We start from the raw sequence: 21,825 nt of genomic DNA, 5'->3' as shown, positions 1-21,825 counted from the left end.
AGTTTAATAGCTCCTAAATCAAATTGTTCGATTATAAAGAGCTTTAATTACATGACTAGTTTCTGCACTTTCCCCTTATTTCATAATTTAGTCCCATGTAGGAGAAAATGATCAGAGTTGAAACTATTGCACATATACAATAAGTTAAAGTGAAATTACAAACCATTCCTTAAAAAGTTACTCTTCCTGCTCGTGGGGGATAGTATCTTGCTTGATAGGGCAAAAATTCACTTTATTTCACCGCCTGGGCAGACAGAGGTGACAACACTTACCTTAGTGCTGTGGAAAACAGGAAAAAAGCTGACCGGATATTTAACCAAAACCCCGAGGTGGTCATTCTGTTGCTTTGATAACATGTTTATGTACATAAAAATCACGAATCATCCTATTTTAATCACTGAGCAAAAAAAAACAAACAAAATGAAAACCAAAAACCTTTCAAAAAAGAAAAAGCTAAAACAAAAGTCAGTTTTCATATAATCAGCATTTTCTTCAATGATGTCAACCTCAACTTCGCTTCTTATGTTTAAACTATTTAAACCAGTTCCTTAAAACGCATCAACATTCATGGTAGAATATGGATGGACATACATGAATACATAACACCATTTGATTCAGGATACCGACATAATCGCACAAACCTGCTTTCAAATTCCACGATCAGTGTTTTAGTGAAAGATAAATTTTCACCTAAAATTTATAAACTGGTTGATGTAAAAATCAAATTTAAAGAGGGATTATAGAAGCAAACATGGTCAGGTTAACATAACTAGACAAAAAAAGTTTCTTGTAAATATCTAGAACATTTTTTTTCGTTTTGTTTTTATGCAAACGTGATTAAAGTCAAAGTTAAAAACTATTTTTTTGAAAGACACTGTTGGAGCAGCTTTAAACATGGGCTAGCAGCTTTTTTTTCACATTTTATTCTGTTAAATCCAAAGGCTGGTGTAAACTTACAACTTATTTCAAATTTTGGTCTCAGTAAAAATATGAACTTTAAAAAAACAAACATTTTCTTTAACGCAGAATAAAGCTTTGTCACAGATAACTGACAATCACAGACACAAATGCAACACATTAACAGGATGGGTGATGTGAGAGAGGCTGCTTCAAAGAGCAAAACCACCAATTGGAATTTTACCTTTTTAAACATCCTGATTTAATTTCCTGTTCTGATCACAACTTTACAAAACACTCGTCAAGGGTTGCCAATAATTTGAGGCCTTTGTAATGAAATTTAACATCCTTACATGGTGTGATTGTTTTCTGGAAGAAAACTGGGTGTACTTCATGGTCTCCAAATCACTAAAATTAGCAAATGTAACTGTTCAATTACCTTTTAAATGTAGTTTACAAGCTGTTAATCAGGGACTGTTACAGGAGAAAATCCAATTAATTCAAACTCATTAAAAAAAAGGTCCAAACTGAAAAATAGAAGTTTTTAAATGCAATCCTAAAAAGCCCCAAATCAATGACAATTCTCCCAATGAGTGGATGGAAATTATTCTGCTTGACATAGATCTAACAGCAACCAGATTAAGAGCAAATAGGTCAAATGATGTAACAGTATTACCCAGTGAAATATGCCACATTTTGTCCCCCCTCCCATCATCATTTAGAAACAGCTATAGTTGCACATGAAAGTGAAACAATGCAGCAGCGGTGGCAGGCTTACGATTCATCGTATGGTTTCCAAAAAATGATCCTAAGACCTCACCGTCCATTTAGGTTCACAGTGACCCATCAATTCACATTAAGAAACACATTCCAGATAAGCTTACCTTGGAAAAACTCCATCCATTTGAAGAAAAACAAAATGTCAGGGAATAGCATAGCTTCATTGGTGAACTTAAGACTTATAAAAATAAAAAAAATAAAGAGTGCAAATATACATTTGACTAATGAACGCGACATGTAGAGAAACTCAGATGAGTGGACCTCAGCAAACATTTTTTATTACAACACCATCTAGTTTAATCGAAAATCAGACATTTACAAAGAAGTGAGAATATGAGAGAGAGAGAAAGAGAGAGAACATCAAACACGAACCCTATAAAAACTTGTCTATACTGAATTTACAAAGTACAGCGAGCCAAATAAAAAAAAAAAAAAACGTAATATTTGTCTTCTATCATAGGATCGCTGAGCCATTTTGTTGTTTCTTTGCAAAAAAAGTTATCACACATACTAGCCTTTATGTCGAGTAAAACAAAAATAAAAGAATGGTTTGGAAAGTTTTGCTTTCATCTTTAGTTACGAATATAGACATTTTGACAACAAAGCCTTACATAGGTGAGGGTCCTCCATCCACTGTTAGTCAGGCAGACAACGGAGAGAGGAGGAGGGAGGAAACATGGAAGGGATGCAGGAAGAGTTGGTAGTTGAAGTCCTGTCCGGTCATGCAGGGTGAGGCGGCGTGATGGTGCACGGAGAGCGTTCCTCCTTTTCCTTCCTTCCATCCTTGGTGAGCTGAAAGGTGTCAAAACGAAGGGTGCAGTTTGGTTTGGAGCCAGCCCAAGTGTAAACACTCCCCACTCACCATTAAACCTCTAGACTACAGCAGGTGTCCACCAAGGCTGGGTTCAATTTACCATCACTTTGAGTCACGGACGATAAGTTTACATCTTTATAAAGGACTGTATGGATAACACCAGGATTTAGAAAACTAAGATGAATTTTAGTAAATTAAGTTCAACCAACTCAGCTGATCGTGAATTGCTCCCAACCCCAGAAACATACACAAGTATATCATGCAAAACTTCTGCAGAACAGTTCATCTTTCGGCATAAAGACAAAGCAGAACTTAATATGTTTACTTGATCTAAAAAAGTAAAACCATAAGAAATACAGTTCTGAACCTATAACCTACATTACAAAAAGGATAAAGCAAGTTTAACTTTTGGTAGTTGAAGAGAGAGACGACTTCATTTAGTAAAATATTATCTTACACAAAACTGCAGCTAATAAACCAAAAAATAAAAAAAAATAAAAAAGGGAAAGCAGGAAACCCTAAGAAGAACCTTCAAACCCCCAAGAAGATTTGAAATAGAACATTTCAATCATTTTATTTTCTTCTTTTAAATAGTGACATTTTTTTAAAAAGCATACAAAGCTAAACACTGGAAATGGTAATCATCATGGTAAATACTTTAAAACCATGCTAGGTATAGGCGTTTTTCCAACAAAGAAGCTTCAGAGCTAGCTTAGCGCTGGAGCTTACGTCTCCTTTTGACTCCAGTCCTGAATATAATATAGATAATAACTAGTCTATAGAAGCACTTAGAGACAGGCCTATAAATACTGTGTGCACCACCATATATTTTTATATTTAAACATTCCTCAAGGTTGACTTTTCTCTGTTTAATTACCCAGGTTATTAGCTGCTCTGTTTCCATTTAAACAGCATAAACCCAGAATTAGCTCCAGCCCTAAATTAGCATTGGAGGTCTTTGGTGGAAAAACAAAGTCTGCGTTTCTTTCAGGAAGTTGAGCACAAAACACAAAAAAATTTCATTTTCTTGTTTGCTTTTTTAAAAAACTTTGCAATTTACATTTTTGCCACCAAAATTCACCAAACTGATATAAAATACAACTTTTTCTTTTACATTAGACAAATTTTAAGGTGCTGAAATTCAAAGTTTCGCCATTAAGAGCTAACAGAGCACATAAATAAGATGTTTAATACCAACAGCAGCAGCATGCAAAGAACAGGAAACCTTAGAGGCTGCAGGGCAACAATAGCGTCAAACTGTTCAGTCGACATACCTCTGCACCTCAAGAATACCACACTTTAACGTTTAATTAACAAAAACTTAAGGAAGTAAATGGTTTCAATAGTGGCTTTACTTTCCATTAGGCAAAGAGGTGTCTACATTAAAAGGTCACGAATACAACTTTAAGTAGTCATCTAGTTCCAATCCTGGAATGGCCGTTTCAACCAACAATTATTATTTTAAGAGGAATACACCAACTTCTTAGTTACAGGCTGATTACAAATTATACAGGTATAAAAGGAGCACCAACATCTGCTTTTAAAGGACGATAAGATCAGAGTCAAACCAGGGTTAAGCAGCTTTCACCTCAACTTGCCCTCCCCCAAATTCTCCCACATAATATCTTTAATCCATTTCTCTTGTTGAGTTACTACAAAAAACACATTAAGAGAAAATGTAACTTTAGCATTGCTGTATTTACTTCCTCCAATGGAGCCTCGTAGTTTAGAAAATATCTGGATTACAAGCAAGAAAAGTTGGTTTATCCATGTGTTTTGGAAAATATCTACTAACTTCCTTATAAAGAGATTAAGACTATTTCATCTTCAAACTTTTTCCTTTTAATTGCACCAGCATTCTGTCAAAGTCCATAGTGTGTTATAAATGCTATAGATAAACAGTATACCGTATTTTCACGACTATAAGGCGCACTTAAACGTCTTTTTTTTCCCTCAAAATGTGCGGTGCGCCCTTTGGTGCGGTGCGCCTTATGTGTGTTGTAACTGCGACTTTTGAGACCACCTCATTGAGGAGATGATGAAAGAGTGGCTGAATGTAAGGAGACCAGGTGTTTTTTTTCCACTCATCACCATCGCTGTTAATATGTAACTCCATGCGTGCCCATCTAACAGCTGATGTGGGAAACAAGTTAACGCTGTGCTCGCTGTTCAACCGCTCGACATCGGTGTGAACCGGACCCAGCAGGTGCAGCAGAAGCAGCGAGTTTACATGCAAAGTCAATGGTTGACGCGCGTATAGGTGCAGCAAAAGGTCCCGCAGCGCGTTTTGAGCAGCAGGCGCAGCACGTCGGGAGCGTTTAAGTATCTGACGCACCGCCAACGCGCTGCTGCTGCTCGAGATGGAAAAATTGAAGTTTTGCTGCTGGACGCGCCGCATCAACCAATCAGAGAAGCTGATCTGGGAGCTGACAGCGAGACAGACACAGCGCTCTGATGACATTAACGCAAATGAAAAAGGCTGGATGGATGAGGAGATGATGCAGGCAGGTGTATGTGAGGAGACCAGGTGCTTTTTTCCTCGCATCACCATCGCTGCGTGCCCATCTCACAGCCGATGTGAAAAAAAAAGGTGAATCAAATGAACGCTGTGCTCGCCGTTATCCCGGGGGTCTGACAAAGGAATTTCAACCGCTCGACATCGGTGTGAAGCAGCCGTTCAAAGTAAGGCTGCGAGCGGCGTGGGAGCGATGGATGACCGACGGAGACCACAGTTTCAGGATAAGTGGAAGGCAGCGCCGGGCAAGTTACGCCACCGTTTGCGGATGGATTGTAGATGCTTGGACTAACGTGTCTGCTGGCTCTGTTGTTCAAGCTTTCGCAAAAGCCGGCATTATTTCTGAGGAGCCGCGCTGCACGGAAAGTGACTGACAGCAAAGAATGGGAAACTGGCATGTCTGATTTAGCGCAGCTGTTTAATTCAGAAACAGAGGAGGATGACTTTGATGGGTTTGATTAATACTTTGTAATAAATACATTAATAAAGCACAAACATACTCAGTTTTGCTCCCTTTTATTTTTCTACCTGAAAACTTAATGCAACAGCAGCCTCTGGGCGCGTCTCCTCCTCTTCACCGCGGTGGCTGGCAGGTGTTTTTTCATCTAAATAATCTAAATCTTGCAGCTATATTTGCTGTGATCAGTGGGAATAAAGTAGTTTTAATATGTTTTTAAGTGAGAAAGGCCACCTGAAAACTTAATTGCAGTCAGTTCATCCAGATTATCTATTTCTGTCGGAGGCACTCAGACCCCCACATACCAGCGGTGCACCGACAGCAGAAATCCCTTCAACAGCAGCCTCACGGCGGTGGCTGGCAGGTGTTTTTCATCTAAACAATTTAAACTGCAGGCACCAGGATACCGGCAATAAAAGCGAACATATTCCGTCGGCAGGTTTCAGGATTTTAAGTTAATTTAGGAGTAATCACAGCGCTGTGTCATCTGTGATGTGTCTGTCTCACGGCCAGCTCGCAGGTTTGATTAATACTTTGTAATAAATACATGAATAAAGCACAGTCATACTCAGTTTTGGGCCCACTGTATTTTTAAATACGCAGTAGAGCTATTTAAAGGTAGTAGAGGACATGTACCTGTATATAAAAAACGCGCCCTATAGTCCGGTGCGCCTTATGTGTGTGTTAAATACAGAAATGGGACACATAACTGAGACTGCGCCTTTTAGTACGGTGCGCCTTATGGTCGTGAAAATACGGTAGTTTTATTTAAAGATGCATGTAAACTACTTACCATGCACAGTTTGAAGGTTGTATGAGTGCCGATTCGATACTATGAGGCTGCAGATGTATCACAACCATGAGTGCATGCTACTTTTCCAGCTTTTGGTCTGATTTTTAAGCGCCTTTAGCTTTTCTCTTACTGGCATGTGGAACCTTTTTCTGTGCGCTGATGTCAACTTTTTTTTTTAAGCAACTTGTCTGTGATTGGCTACTTTCCAGAAAATAACCGCTTCTGCTTCCCCAAACCGCCATCCTTCGATATAACAGGGTCTGGGTACTGGACCCTGGCTGGCTGTAGGCTGTCCGCTAAAAAGGGTTATAGGACATCTACAAAAAAAGTTATGGTGAAGTAGCCCGATTAAATGTTAGCTGGAAATGGGAAGACCATTTATGCAGGTTACCATAGCAACATGTCACAAATGATACAGGATTTCCTGAAAAGTAGCCAATCACAGACAAGGTGCAGTGTCTTGTGGGTAACACGAGCTAGCAGAAACAGGTCCACACACGAGGAGGGAGGCCGCACACGCTTGAGAACCAAAGCACACATTATTTATTTATTGCATTTTTGGCAGAATCCTGATGCTTTACCTTTGATGACAAACTATGAGAAAAAGTCTTCATTCTAATGTAATACGTTACCCTTTTTTTTGTCAACCGGCCCCATATACCATATAGAACAGGCTCTTCTGCTCTTGGTCACAATATTAGTTTTCTTTTTAACTGTTTGACTCTGGTTTGACACAAATGTCTTCTTTGATCAAGGATATTGAAGATGCTGCTTCAGTAAGTGAGCTAGACCACCGTCTATAACAGCAATACACCTGAGAAGCACTGAGTTTATGTGTATGAACACAAAACAGCACAAACCATTGTTTACTACAGATATAATATGACTAGGTACGTTTACCTAGAATGCAAAAGGCGTGGATCTATGGTATATAAGGATCATTTGGACAGGATGTCCCATTACATTTAACCCAGTGCATTTCATCATCCACACATTAGATATCAGGCCTTGTGCCCACTGGGTACTTTTCCATTTTTTAATAACAGAAAATAAAAGTGTTTTTTTGTTCCAAGTGTTTCTTAAAACATGATTCCCAATGGACACAAGTCACTTTATGTAAGAATAACGTTCATTTAAGTACAAAAACATTTTTTCCACTCACTAAAGCCTAAAATCAGCACAACTCTACATTAAAAAGGAGATGGCAGCAGAATGATTATCATCATATAATATTGGGTCCGTCTGCTACTTAAGTTCAGCGAACCCAAAATGTAATTGACTCCGATTAATAGGTCACAGCATACAACAAACAGGGACAACACTAAAAAGGGTGACAGCATATGATCAAACACACAATGCATCAATATTCACTGCAAGTGCATCTGACCGGAGTCAAAGTTGGGACTTGGTAACCATAGAAATGATGAACGTTTCTACTGATCTCTGTTCATTAAGCAAAACAGATCCTCATATTGTAGGCATTAAACAGCAATTCATCTACAGAAATGTTACACTTATGGTAGCATGTTATGTAACATGCAAATGGTGCCTTGGTAGACGACACCAATCAAATTTATTACAACATGACCCTGAAAGACCGACAACAGCCTTAACATGGTACAAATTCATTTGAGAAGCAAAACAATATTTTCCTATTTGCTCTCAGAAACTATGACATTACTTGGCATCAAAATAGACAGGAAGACAAATACTGAGGCAAACTGGATAATTCATTTCAGACTGAACTAGGGATGGGCATTGATTAAATATTAATGCGAATTAAAGAAGTTGAACGATCATTTGATGTTTGCGTCTCATGATTATACTGCCTGATTTCCCAAGAAGGAAATGCATTAGCTAAATATCATTAAAGGGTGTTTCAGCTTCAATCTGTGCTTTTTTTAAATTTTGATTCTTTTTTATTTAATTAATTTATTTTTTTGTTATGTTTTCCACCAAGATTAGCCCGCCTCGATCAGCAAGAGCTGAATCAGGTATGGCAACAAATATGAATAAAAATTTTAATAATATTCAAATATGAATATTACACTTTTAAAATGGAAAGAGATTTCCCCGACTTAAGACGTGGAATAATGATCTACTGCATTAATAGAAAATACAAGTTATTCTGCAAGAGGATGTATTCAGAATTTAGAGCTGCATGGAAACTCTTTAAGCTACACAGAGAAATTAGATGTTTTCACACAGTCTATGGTGGATATAGCATATGGCTATATACTATGTACTGTATATAGCTATAGATTCTGTATTATGAGTGTATATGTGTGATGTCACAACTATTTATGTTATATACAACTGATCCTGTACTGTGTACAATTTGAAACATAACGACCAATTTCAAATATATGCAGATTGTTTTAAATGTTCATTTTTTATAATGTTCAAATAATGTTTTTAAATAATGTTAATTATTTTTTCTTTATTATTAATTGTTATCTATTATTTTTACCTATAATTATGGAAATAGATAAATACTGACAATTAGTTGAGATGACTGGGTTAAGAAAAAAAGAAAAAAAAGGCTTTTATCTTGATTCATTATACACGGACGTAATTGTTTTTATTTGGCCTATGTTATAAAGCAGAATAAATACAGTAGAGAAGGGTGCATTCACACTTTGTCTCTAACCTGCTCACTAGGCTCAGTTACAGTGAGTGACAATAAAATGTAAGAAATATTTACCATTACGATGCTTGGATAAAGTTAGAAATGTTTGCATTTTTTTATTAACAATAAATCAAGTTGCATTTTTACATAGACTGAGATTAAATAAATGCATAGTTTAGATTAAAAGATTGATGGAGCTGCACATGCTTTAAATGCCCATCCCTACTACATAACATCAGCAACATTATAAGATTGCTCCTTAAAATCTCATAACATTAAAACAACTAGCACACAGTTGAGCTAACTCAGTCCAGATTTACAGGAAATTAATAAAAACTAGAATTTTTCACATCAACTTCAGTCTGGAAAATCCTTAATATGAATAAAACAAAAATTTAGTTTAAAAGACACTAAAAAAAGTAGGAGGAGGAGGAGTTAACAAATTTTAACATGTGGGATTAATCTCCAACGCCAATGACAGATACTTCAAAGTATCACACCAACATACATGGCAGATAATGAAAGACAAGCATGAGGACGTTTCATTTCTCCATTCTACCCCAAAGTTTAACAATGAGGTGCAGTTGTCTCAATTTCAGCAAACTATTCAATTCTGACACAGAATTAAGCATCAGGACCTGCATGCAAATATATAAAGATTGCAAGCTAGGAAAACTGTTTGGGCTTTTATTCATCCATCGAAAATGGTAAAAACTCCACGTTACAGACTTAGGTTAATTATACATTTACCTCCTAATAATTGGCATTTAATTTGAACTTGTTACAAGCCAGTAGATGCTGTGTAAACAGATTAGTCAGTTTGGACATCAAACTTCAAATACTTTAGTTTTACATAATTTAGTCTAAATTCAAACAATCATCATTTTCAAGCCAAAACGTTACTTTACATCTGATCTAAGCGCACAGCTGTTGGTAAGTCACGAAACTCAGTTGTTTTAATATTTTTATTGTAAAACAATAAGAAGGCGGTGCATTGTGTGATCTCTATCATGGAGGAGTGCACAGATTATGATTAGATTCAAATAATACAAAAAGATCAATGAACTTTGTGAATTACCAACTTCTGAAGACTTTGACCAAAAGTACATCAAACAATTTCCAGAGACTGCCAGTTTTGTTTTTTAAAGTTTCACGGTTACAAATACCAACCCCTGTCCCAGTTCACACGTTTCATGGCAAACATTCACTATTACAACATTTTGAGGCCTCCTGCATATGTTCCAACAAACAATAGTTCAATCAGCTGCCTGAAAGCTGAAGGACAAACTTTCAAAAAGCAGAAAGGGCTGCAGCTCATCAACCAGGCTTTTTTTTTTTACTTTGATGAAAACAGGTTGTGCCAAATAAAGATCAGTGAGCTCTACCTCTTTCTGCTTTTGCAGATTTTACTTTTACACATATTTTCCGAGGCATACCAAACAACATGTTCAATGTATAAACAAAGAAAAGGTAACTTACCTTCCCACCTACCTGAATCCACAGGACCTGTTTTCAAACACCTTTCCCTGCCACACTAATAAACTTTATCAACGGGCTTCTTAATCTGATAATACGTGATGTTATTACTGATTGGGAGGTTAATAGAAGACTATACAGGAGGAAAGAAATCAAAGTATTGAGCAAACAAAGAAGCCTTACAGTTATTAGTCATTTCCCTCTTCCAGTGTTTTTGTTAAAGCTCTAATAATGTCTCCAAAACCCAAAGTGGTACCCACCTGTGTTGTTAGCTAGCGGTGCCGGTACTCCCTCTCTCTCTCCCTTTCACGGTCTCTGTCCCGGTCCCTCTCGCGGTGGCGGTCACGCTCCCGGCTGCGCTCTCTGTAATAATCCTCGTGCCTGTCTCGACTGCGGGATTTGTGTCGCCGGCTCTTTTCTCTGGAGCGGCTGTGGTCTCGTTCTCTGGAGCGTTCTCGTCTGGGGGAGGAAGAGAGAAGTTTGTCAGTTCAATGATTTAGAGAAACCCCCCCCCCCTTACGTTTCATTATACTTCAGCCACTTGAGAACGTCGACTGGCTCTTACCTCGACACAGAGCCGTAGCTCTTTGACTCTATACCATGAAGACAGTCCTGCAGAGAGCTGATGAGGACCTTGCATCGGTCGTCAGCAGAAACTTTGGACTGCTTAATCAGGCTGATGGCTGTCACCAAAGTCTCTATAGCACTGCCATAATCAGCTAAAGAGAGAGACACAAGTCCACATGGGGAACTGAGACCAACTTCACGGAGCTAGCAGTGAGTGGCTAACACCTCTACAGATAGGTCTGGCTAATGTAGCTACAGGTGGGATGTGCTTTACCTGCACTGGCGTCAGATACAGCCCGGGATATGGCGCTGGAGGAGATGGCTCTGTTCCTGTTCATGATCTCCTCAAACTCTGCCTCGTTCAAAGGGCCCCTTGATGACTCTATGTCTCTGAAATAAGTCAATAAATGGATTGATTACCAAGGCTACCAGCTAAAGCTAGCTATTGCTTTAAGAAAACAATATATATATTTTTTAATTGTGCCAAAAATGTGATTTCCTGGCATCACTTTTACGATTCTTACCCTCGTCCAGGCCCATAATCTCTGGAGTCATACGGTGGCGGCCGTCCATACAGGTCGTTTGAACCAGGGGGGCCTCTACTGTCATTGGGGGGCATGCTGTTCCCTCCAGGTGGAGGGAAGAAGGCGGGGTTCACATGAGGTGCTGGTGGTGGCCCACCTGGAGGGGGGCCTGGCAAATGTGGGGGTGGGGCCAAAGCCATCGGGGGTCCAATAGGGCCCGGAGGTCGAGGAGGAAAGGGTCCTGGAGGAGGTGGGCCCTGATGAGGCGGTGGAGGTCCAGGAGGTGGAACGTATCCTGCAGGAGGGGGGCCCGGGGGGAGGGGTCCAAGCGGTGGCTGACCAAACTGACCAGGAAACAGAACAGGGGGAGGAGGCCTGTCACCACGACTTGGAGGACCTGGGAGAGGAGGAGGAAGGCCTTGGCCAGGAGGTGGAGGACCTGGAGGTCCTGGAGGCCCAGGGGGGCCGGGAGGAGGACGAGGGGGACCCTGAAGCCCACCTACAGAAAATAACAAAACAAAAGGAAAGACGTAAGAGTAAAACAAACAACTTCTGATCACAGCAGCCACACTGCTATCATCTGGAGAAATAAGCATGTTGTTAAAAATCCTGGAGCTCGTTTCTTCATCAAAACACAACAAGGATTCCACATAAGGCATAAAGTACATTAAAACTCTACTTATAACTTTATTTTTCCAAATTCTGTTAAACACAGCTGCTAAGATGCTGATTGGATGAGAAAAAAGGCAAACGACACACAAAGATGAGAGCAAGCTGCTGTTTTCTATAACTAAAACACATATCATTTATCGGGCAAAGGTTCCGTGATTTGAAGGGAACCAGTTCCCCCGTGTAATCGGAAGAACCTTATAGGTGGCAATGCAAAGAGATACTTAAAAAAAAAAAAAAAAAAAAGGGAATCAACAAAAACAAAATCCATTAATTAAACTTTTGGTCTTGCTTAAAAGCTTCCACTTTTCAATAGTGTGTTAAAAAAAATAAAAATACCACAAACTCCATCAAATAGTTACAACCACAAACCTCGATGCATTTAATGGATTTTAGGTAATGAATGAAAATAGTGCAACAATCAGAGGTGGAAAGAACGTGGATTATAGTGATTTTAAGTTTTCCAAACAGTTATCTTAAATTTGTGACCTGTAAATAAAGTACAGTGCTACCAAAATGGCCGAGGTTTTCAGAGAACATCAAAGAACGAATAGCATCATAAAGAAAAAGCTTTAAAGACTTTTTAGGTACGCAAGCGAAAAAAGGACACACCATGTAGAACAAAAATAAACTTTAAACTACATTTTAACTACAAAGGATGTAGGAAACATCCCCCAAAATACACCACACCCATGTTCAGACACAATGGTGGCCACATGGTGCTGTGGGGACCCTTTCCTTGGCAGGAGCAGGAAATGGCTCGAGGTTTGCCACCCAGCAAGTGAATGATGCCTAACGCAGAACCAGAGCAACAATAGAAAGCACTAAATGAAAGCAAAGTCATGGGTTAGAGTGGCCTAGTTAAATCCTAGAGCTGGAGATACTGACACCCAGCGACAGGAGTTAAATATTGAAGTACACAGACCCATGTTAACCAATCAGATTGAGCCAAAGTGAAGTTTTTCCCTCCCCAAATGATTGATGTTGGAGCTGCTAGAGAAGGACCCTCTATAACCTTCAATGAAATAATGATATTTGGGGTGAAGCAGCAGAATTACGTTCTGGCTGGTTTAGATGTATGTTTGTAAAAAGCAGTTTTTCATGTTTTTCTATCAATTAAAAAATGTTGTAAAATACATTGAAGTTTGTAGTTGTAACACAATAAATGCTAGTGAAAGGAACTGGTAATCTGGGAGTGTAGCTGGTAAACTGAACCTTCAATTGATTTATTAACCTGATACAGTTTGTACCGTAGGTCCATTACCAAGAGTCTGAGCCTTCAGAGGAAAAAGGTAGCTGATCAAATTATTCAGATCAATTGAGGTGTTTCACCTCTGCTATGCCAGCTCCCGTTCCTGCCCCCCGGCGGGAAGGGATTGAAATTCATTTCCATCAGAGGGCCATCATGGTGGCTAACCAGATCTGGTCTCATTCCCGAGCCTAATGGGGAAGAAAGCAAACCAACCATCACTCTTCCCTTCATAAACTTCGGGCTCCAAACTGAAGGCCTGAACGCAGCCCAGTGGGGGAGGGGCAACAGTTAATAAGCAATAGATGAGGCATGAGAAGGACTGCATGGAGGAGAGAAAGGCTCTACAACATGTCGTCTGCTTCTTGCAGTAGGCAGGCAAAAAACAGAAGTTGAGAAAAAGACCAAAAGTTAAGCTTTAAGCAAACAGCTAGTTAGGAAATGGAGCTGGAATCTATCAGCAAGTAAAAGGCTGCAGCCAGAAAAGGGTTGAACTTGTGACAAAGCTGGACAGACAAACTGAAATCTAGAGTGGCTTTGGTTCCATGCAAATAAAATTAAAACAGTGTGTGTTTGTTTGGCAGAACTTCAGAAGTAAAAAGCAAACTTCATCAGCCTGAATCCTCTGGGGTGGCTACTCTTATTTTTATAGCATTTAAGTAAAAGTTTAAACATCTAATTTAGCAATTATATACATAAAGAGAAACCACAATTTCCATTCAAATACATCCCCCACAAAGTATTAACAACTGTGACATCAAACAAACCTGGAAAGTGCGGTGGCGGGCCTCCAGGCCCCACAGGGCCAGGGAACCGGTCATTTCCAGGACCAGGAGGTCCAGGGAACCTGCCTTTGCTGCGGCTGCCCATCGGGAATCCGCTGCGGGAGCCTGAACCAGGCGGCCCAGCTTTGCCTTCTCCAGACATCTGGCCTGACTGGTTACCTGTGTGATGGGAGAAAATAAGAAACTCACGTGCTTCTAATAGCCTATCCCATTTGCTGTTGTGCACTGGGAATTCCTCCACTGAGAAACAAAAGGATTATGTTATCAACTTCCAATAAAACAAATCTGGTATAAATCTATATTAAAAGATGAGAAGAAAGCAAATGGCCTGCTTACTTTTTCGTGACTGCATCTCAAACTGACTCAGAGATTGTTTGTTGCATGGTGTGACAATGGGATTCTGTCCATGGAGCTCCCTCTTGGACAACAGGTCCATTAACTTTCTAGAAGATGCATCCGATCCAACAGACACCAGAGCAAACCTGGAGAATATGGATGGAGGACACAGTTAGACAACCAGGAAAAAATCCTTTTAACTACTTTACTTCTAGCCTGACGTAGTCCTACTCAGTTCTAGTCAGAATATGAGTCTGATACTGCTCCATAGAGCTGTGATTATGAGGCGTGTTTCGAACGAACCAGGAAAAAAAATGCCTCTGCACTCAATTGGATAGACCTACAACCAATAAGAGCAACGGAGTGCGTGACGTATGTTAAGCGACGCATAGTTGTCAACAAAAATCAAAGCGTGCAGTTTCACACCTAGAATAAGAAGATGAGCCTTGATCGCGTTTTTCTGTTCCTCTTTTAAAATTAATTTGCTGTCGATATCTTCTACAACAGACCTAATAGCAGAATCTACACACCTCAACTCTCCAGCGGCAGCCATTGTTGTTGTCACCCAAGCGCGCTTTGGTGACGTGGTTGATTACGTTACTGTTGATCATCATATAAAGCCCGCCCTGACAATTTGATTGGCCCGCCAGATATTGTGCGAGCATACTCGCGCTACTATTGAGCAATGCCAGACCGAACTTCCCGACCTCAAACGTTGTGGGCGGGACTAAGTTCGGAATGGCACCCAGGCTACTTTACTTCCACCATCCGATATCTGTTCATGTTTTCTGCATCAAATATACCGCTCATATCAAAGTGAAAACCAACATATTATGCCTCTTTAGAATAAGACAATTCTAAGGAAAATGACCAACTCAAATTTAAGCCAACCATGCACTACAAAAATCTATTTTTCATCAACCCAGAATTCATATTTATCAGATCTTATCTTGTTTCCTATTCTGGCGATCAGACAAAACACCAGACGATGGTAAAGTATGCTAAGTATGCTAATATTCCCCGTAACACTCCACAGAAAAGAAATATCCAATTGTATTTCCCCCAAAATAAACCTACATGTCGTTTTTTTTTTTTGTCAAATTAGTCATAAAATTCAAATACCGTATTTTCACGACCATAAGGCGCACCGTACTAAAAGGCGCAGTCTCAGTTATGTGTGCCATTTCTGTATTTAACACACACATAAGGCGCACCGGACTATAGGGCGCGTTTTTTATATACAGGTACATGTCCTCTACTACCTTTAAATACCTCTACTGCGTATTTAAAAATACAGCGGGGGCAAAACTGAGTATGACTGTGCTTTATTCATGTATTTATTACAAAGTATTAATCAAACCTGGGTGCTGGGCGTGAGACAGACACATCGCAGATGGCACAGCGCTGTGATCACTCCTAAATTAACTTAAAATCCTGAAACCTGCCAACAGAATATGTTCGCTTTTATTACCGGTATCCTGGTGTCTGCAGTTTAAATTGTTTAGATGAAAAACACCTGCCAGCCACCGCGGTGAACCCGGAGGCTGCCCAGCCTAGAGGCTGCTGTTGAAGGGATTCTACTGTCGGTGTTAGGCTTGACGCCGATATTGGCAAAAAAATGCGTATCGGCAAAGCATGTAAAATGCCGATCCAGACTGCTGATCCAGTTTTTAAAAAAAAATCTGGTCCGTATTTTCCAGTTTCGCCGATTGAAACGATCCATTCCACTATTTTGTGCCAGTGTTCCCCTGTTTTGCATTTTTATTAAAACTTACAGTAATACTTGCACCTTTAACTGTTTACGGTTTTACTGTTCACTGTGCAATTTCAGATTGCTATTCGTAATTTTGTCCAGTTTGTGTTTATCTCTTAATAAACAGGTAAGTTTGTTGTTACCAAGCATTGTGTTTTATTCAATCTCACCTAATTTAGCTGGCTAGATGTTATCAAGAGTACTAAAACCCTTTTCAACATGAGTCTTACAACTAAGGCTAAATACTTTAACTTAAACTTAAATACATGCTCGGATAGGCTGGTATCGGCCAGTATCGGTATCGGATCGGAAGTCCAAAAACAATATCGGTATCGGATCGGAAGTGCAAAAACCTGGATCGGGACATCTCTAGTCGGTGCACCGCTGGTATGTGGGGGTCTGAGCGCCTCCGACAGAAATAGATAATCTGGATGAACTGACTGCAATTATTAAGTTTTCAGGTGGACTTTCTCACTTAAAAACATATTAAAACTACTTTATTCCCACTGATCACAGCAAATATAGCTGCAAGATTTAGATTATTTAGATGAAAAAACACCTGCCAGCCACCGCGGTGAAGAGGAGGAGACCCGCCCAGAGGCTGCTGTTGAATTAAGTTTTCAGGTAGAAAAATAGAGCGGGAGCAAAACTGAGTATGTTTGTGCTTTATTCATGTATTTATTACAAAGTATTAATCAAACCCATCAAAGTCATCATCCTCTGTTTCTGAATTAAACAGCTGCGCTAAATCAGACATGCCAATTTCCCCTTTTCGCTGTCAGGGTCACTTTCCGTGCAGCGCAGCTCCTCAGAAATAATGCCGGCTTTTGCGAAAGCTCGAACAACAGAGCCAGCAGACACGTTAGTCCAAGCATCTACAATCCATCCGCAAACGGTGGCGTAACTTGCTCGGCGCTGCCTTCCACTTATCCTGAACCTGTGGTCTCCGTCTGTCATCCATCGCTCCCACGCCGCTCACAGCCTTACTTTGAACGGCCGCTTCACACCGATGTCGAGCGGTTGAACAGCGAGCACAGCGTTAATTTGATTCACCTTTTTTCCCCCACATCGGCTGTGAGATGGGCACGCAGCGATGGTGATGCTTGGAAAAAAACACCTGGTCTCCTCACATACACATGCCTCAGCCACGCTTTCATCATCTCCTCATCCATCCAGCCTTTTTCATTTGCGTTAATATCATATGTCATCAGAGCGCTGTGTCTGTCTCGCTGTCAGCTCCCAGATCAGCTTCTCTAATTGGTTGATGCGGCGCGTCCAGCAGCAAAACTTCAACTTCCATCTCGAGCAGCAGCAGCGCGTTGGCGGTGCGTCAGATGCTTAAACGCACCCGACGCGCAGCGCCTGCTGCTCAAAACGCGCTGCGGGACCTTTTGCTGCACCTATACGCGCGTCAACCCTTGACATTGCATGTAAACTCGCTGCTTCTGCTGCACCTGCTGCGTCCGGTTCACACCGATGTCGAGCGGTTGAACAGCGAGCACAGCGTTAATTTGTTTCCCCATGTTTTTCACATCAGCTGTGAGATGGGCACGCATGGAGTTACATATTAACAGCGATGGTGATGAGTGGAAAAAAACACCTGGTCTCCTTACATTCAGCCACTCTTTCATCATCTCCTCAATGAGGTGGTCTCAAAAGTCGCAGTTACAACACACATAAGGCGCACCGCACCAAAGGGCGCACCGCACATTTTGAGGGAAAAAAAAGACGTTTAAGTGCGCCTTATAGTCGTGAAAATACGGTAAATCAGTTTGGAACCACTGTTCCAAATTTAGCACAATTGTGCCAAATGGACCTTTTACATGCAAAACGTAGCCTGATAAACCAGACTAAATGTGAGATTAAATGTGTAATTTAGTCTGGCCCCGATGAATGAGATAACGGAAGATTGTCGATTAGAACAACCCGTTGTTTTTCAAACCATGTCTGTGCCTATTGGCCAACGCTCTGACTACTGAGCGCAACTGACTGTGACATAGTAAGCGCTACAGAAAGCTGGTGGGGGAGTGTAAACTAACAGCCTGTCGGTAAAACGGCGAATACGTCTTTCTTAAAAATGAATGAGCGTAGAGCCTCTTCCTGCTCACATTTCAACGAAAACCCCAAGTCTAAACCTTCCAAAACTGATTCCAACGCTGAGTCAAACGAGAACTGATCAATAGTTGTTGCCATCTTCCTTGTTGTCTTTTCTCAAGCGTCACGCAGTTTTGTCGTCACGCCCTCAAACCCCCGCGCGCTTTGCATCGAGAAATTAATACAAAACACATCTCTGCTTTGTGATTGGCCCGCCAGATCTAGGGCCTGGGGCATTGATTGGGGCTAGACCACTCGCAGGCAAAAATGGATTTTGGCTGCTGGTGGGTGGGGCTAGTTTACTAGGCTATACAAAATGGGTCATAGTTTCACAATGCTTATGACTAGAGATCTGACATTTTAAACAGTTATTGTCCATGATGAACAAGCGTGATAAGTGGGAGGGGTCAACTATATATTATGCAAAACATAAAACATAATAAAAATTGCAATTTTTTATCCGGGGGAAAAAGGGGTTTTAAGACATGTTTCAAGTCACAAAGCTCTGGTTGTGGAAAACCTACAGAGTTTGTACACATGTTTCCAGAGAATTGGGACCAAGTTATATGGGGGTACAAGGTTAGAACTAAATTATTTCCAGCTAAACTAAGTAAAACAAAATAGGAAAAGTATAATAGCTATTTCTAGATGCATCTCATCACATCAAAGATCTGAATGAGCTTACCCTTTAGACTGGCCATTGGCTCGGTTCTCAAAGAATTTAATCTCTAGTAGATCTGAAATGCCTATTGACAGAATAGCTTCTGTCAGATCCTCATCTGTCGTCCACTGCAAAACAAAAGACAATGTCATCAACATAGTGGGACTAATTTAAAAGAGCATTGAATGCTTGAAGCTTTTAAACCAGTCAGAGGCGTTTCATTTGATGGAGCCTTCACTGTTTCTTACCCATGTCAGGTTTCCTATGTATAGGGCAATCCGTTTGCCTGTGTAGGAGTATGCAGCATTAGACGGGGTACTCTTCCCACCTTCCGTGTTTCCTGGGGCAGGGAGCGAGTCCAGGTAGTCACGGTCTTCAGGGGCATCTCCATTGTTGGCCGTGGGGGATATTACATCATCGTATAAATCAATCTGCTCGTGAGGTGGATACTCTGGTTCCTGTTATAGAAAGACAATCACTCAATTAAACAAGCGAAACAAGGAGAGAAATTCTGCAGACATATAAGCCTTAGATGAAGAAAAAAAAAAATCTGTATGCATACATCTATATTTCAATTGACCAAAGTTGAATAAGCACATACGTGTATAATAAACTATTAGTCAATTACCAAACGAGGTGGGAGCATAACAAACTACGAGTCCCTTTTTTTTATTATTATTATTATTATTTTTAAACTAACATCTTATCCAAACAGAACAACAATACAACTTTTGAAATTTGCATCCTAAAAACATTAAGAAATGTCCACCAAACTAATTTGCCTTAATTTTGAATAATAAGAAAATAGAGCTGTGTGATATGAGGAAAACATGAGGTCATCCTGCTTTTGATAAATATCACTGGCTTCAAAATTTATTTAGTCTATAATAGGAAGCTAATCAAATTAAACCAACATTTATTTATTATAGATTTTAAAAAACTACAAAGATATTTCTGAGTGCAGTTCCTACATTGTCTGGCACTTATAACTAGTCCTATAGTCTTCATAATAAAATGTCTACCTTCTCTATTATATATATATATATATATATATATATATATATATATAATAAATTTATATAATATCAATACCCTACATAAAAAAACTAATTAATCACAAACGCCCGATTATTTCATTTTAATATATGATAAACTGCAAATATATGTACCCACTTAAAAAAATAATTTTATTAGGTAAGCTTATTATAGGTATTTTAAGTTTATCTATAAGTATTTTACATCACAGGAGGAAAATGCTGTGTAGATGACGCCTAAACAATCTGTTTTCTCCCAACATTGAGTTTATGTTAACTTTTCTGGTCGCACACAGGAAGAAGTAAACAAAAGAGCGTGGCTATGAAAGAATGCGCGAGGATAAGCTAATTAGAAAATAAATTTGAGTTTGAATTTACTCAATGGAAAGGGAATCACTTGGTAATAAGTGCGGTGTTTCCTGTAATCGTTTAACTAACTAAACATAATTAGATTTCCGCTCAAACAAATCAGCACTTTCACTAAACAGCTGGTTTGAGAGAAAGGCACGAAGCTAGATTGCTAGCTAGCTAGCTACTAGCTAGCAAAGGAAACTGCGTTTGTTTGGCTAGTGTTAGCTTTAATCGCGGGAACTGTGTCGAGGTCTGATGTGCTCTGCACAATAAAGCCCATGATATCCACTAACATATATGGTACTTTGACCAAAATAAAAATTTATTTAAAGTTAAAATCTTTGCAAAAACATGCAAATCGACAACTTTATGTCACATGAAGCTCTGTTGAAGATCTGCAGGCTTGCAGCATGGCGAAAGAGGCCTAAATACGAGATAAGCAACTTCGACTATATTTCTTTCACGGTATCATGAAAATATGATTATCATACAGGAAATACACAATTGCAGAAAAATTGGGGTGATTTAGTAGTAAGTACCTGGCTAAATTCCTCCTCTACGTCGGCGTAAATGTCGATGTGATCCACACCGTCCGCCATTTTCCTCGAATCCGTCCGCCCAGCGGTGCAGCTGCAGAACTGCAGCTCAGCAGAAACAATGGAAACGCCCCTATTCCGTCTTTCTTCTTCTTCGTGGTGTATATTGGCGGGTGGCAAAAAGCTTATCAACGCATTACCACCACTTAGTGGTAAGAAATGTGAACCAATGAATAAAAAGAAAAACAAAAACAACAAAAGCTGTATCGAAAACATAGCTTTTTGGGTCATCCTGAGATAAGCCAATAAGATCTAGTTTTATTTTCAAAACTTTTAATTAATTAGTTAATCCTGATTGACTTAGACAAGTCTAATTCTGACATTTCAAAGTGAAAAGTGAAAAAAAAAAAAAACCTGTTCCCCAGCATTTCACTACCACAAATAAGAGTCTGTTTATTTCATTAGGCCCAAGTCTAAGTCATACATTTTAACATTAAAGATTGTCACCTTCCCTCCTGTTTCTTTCTGTTGTTTTATTTTCCTTTTGATATTGTGAAACAACTTTTCTTCCTCCTTTTGCCTTGGCCACCTTCCTTTCTCTCTTATTACGTTTACCAATCTGATTGTAATAAACATATAAAAGAAATTCTTGCGAGCTCCTGAGAGGAAACACTCACCAGTGGCTGTTTTAGCTTAACACATGCAAAAAGACAGAAACACAAAAGTGAAAATACTGTTTAACTAAATAAATATTCCAGTAGTTTCACCTAAAATAATAACACCATGAATAGAAAAGGTTAATTTCAAAAGTTACTATATATATTGACAAAAACTATTAATTGAAGACTTGGTTTTTCAAATATTTGGTCTTTCTATTACCTTAAATTCAGTTGAACTAAACTTAA

General features: G+C 39.6%; 1 protein-coding gene across 4 annotated transcripts; it reads right to left on the bottom strand.

The window, feature by feature from the left end:
- Positions 1-1,915: 1,915 nt before the first annotated feature.
- cpsf6 (cleavage and polyadenylation specific factor 6) lies at positions 1,916-21,073 on the bottom strand. Of its 4 annotated transcripts, none has more exons than XM_038289379.1 (11): positions 20,924-21,073; positions 19,248-19,457; positions 19,024-19,127; positions 14,492-14,637; positions 14,138-14,395; positions 13,454-13,561; positions 11,453-11,951; positions 11,203-11,318; positions 10,927-11,080; positions 10,622-10,820; positions 1,916-2,469 (listed from the first exon to the last, which is right to left on the bottom strand). In XM_038289379.1, the coding sequence occupies exons 1-10, from the start codon at positions 20,981-20,983 to the stop codon at positions 10,634-10,636; spliced, it is 1,842 nt and encodes a 613-aa protein (XP_038145307.1). In that variant the 5' UTR covers positions 20,984-21,073; the 3' UTR covers positions 1,916-2,469; positions 10,622-10,633. The 4 variants fall into 4 exon arrangements, with proteins under 4 accessions (XP_038145307.1, XP_038145303.1, XP_038145305.1 ...); XM_038289375.1 differs by having other exon boundaries at positions 14,138-14,314; positions 20,924-21,048; XM_038289377.1 differs by lacking the exon at positions 13,454-13,561 and having other exon boundaries at positions 20,924-21,048.
- Between the last annotated feature and the right edge of the window lie 752 nt (positions 21,074-21,825).

The sequence above is a fragment of the Cyprinodon tularosa genome, unplaced genomic scaffold, assembly GCF_016077235.1.
Source record: "Cyprinodon tularosa strain WSP-4 unplaced genomic scaffold, ASM1607723v1 ctg268, whole genome shotgun sequence".
NCBI classification, from domain to species: Eukaryota; Metazoa; Chordata; class Actinopteri; order Cyprinodontiformes; family Cyprinodontidae; genus Cyprinodon; species Cyprinodon tularosa.
This window is presented reverse-complemented; position numbering and strand designations above follow the sequence as displayed.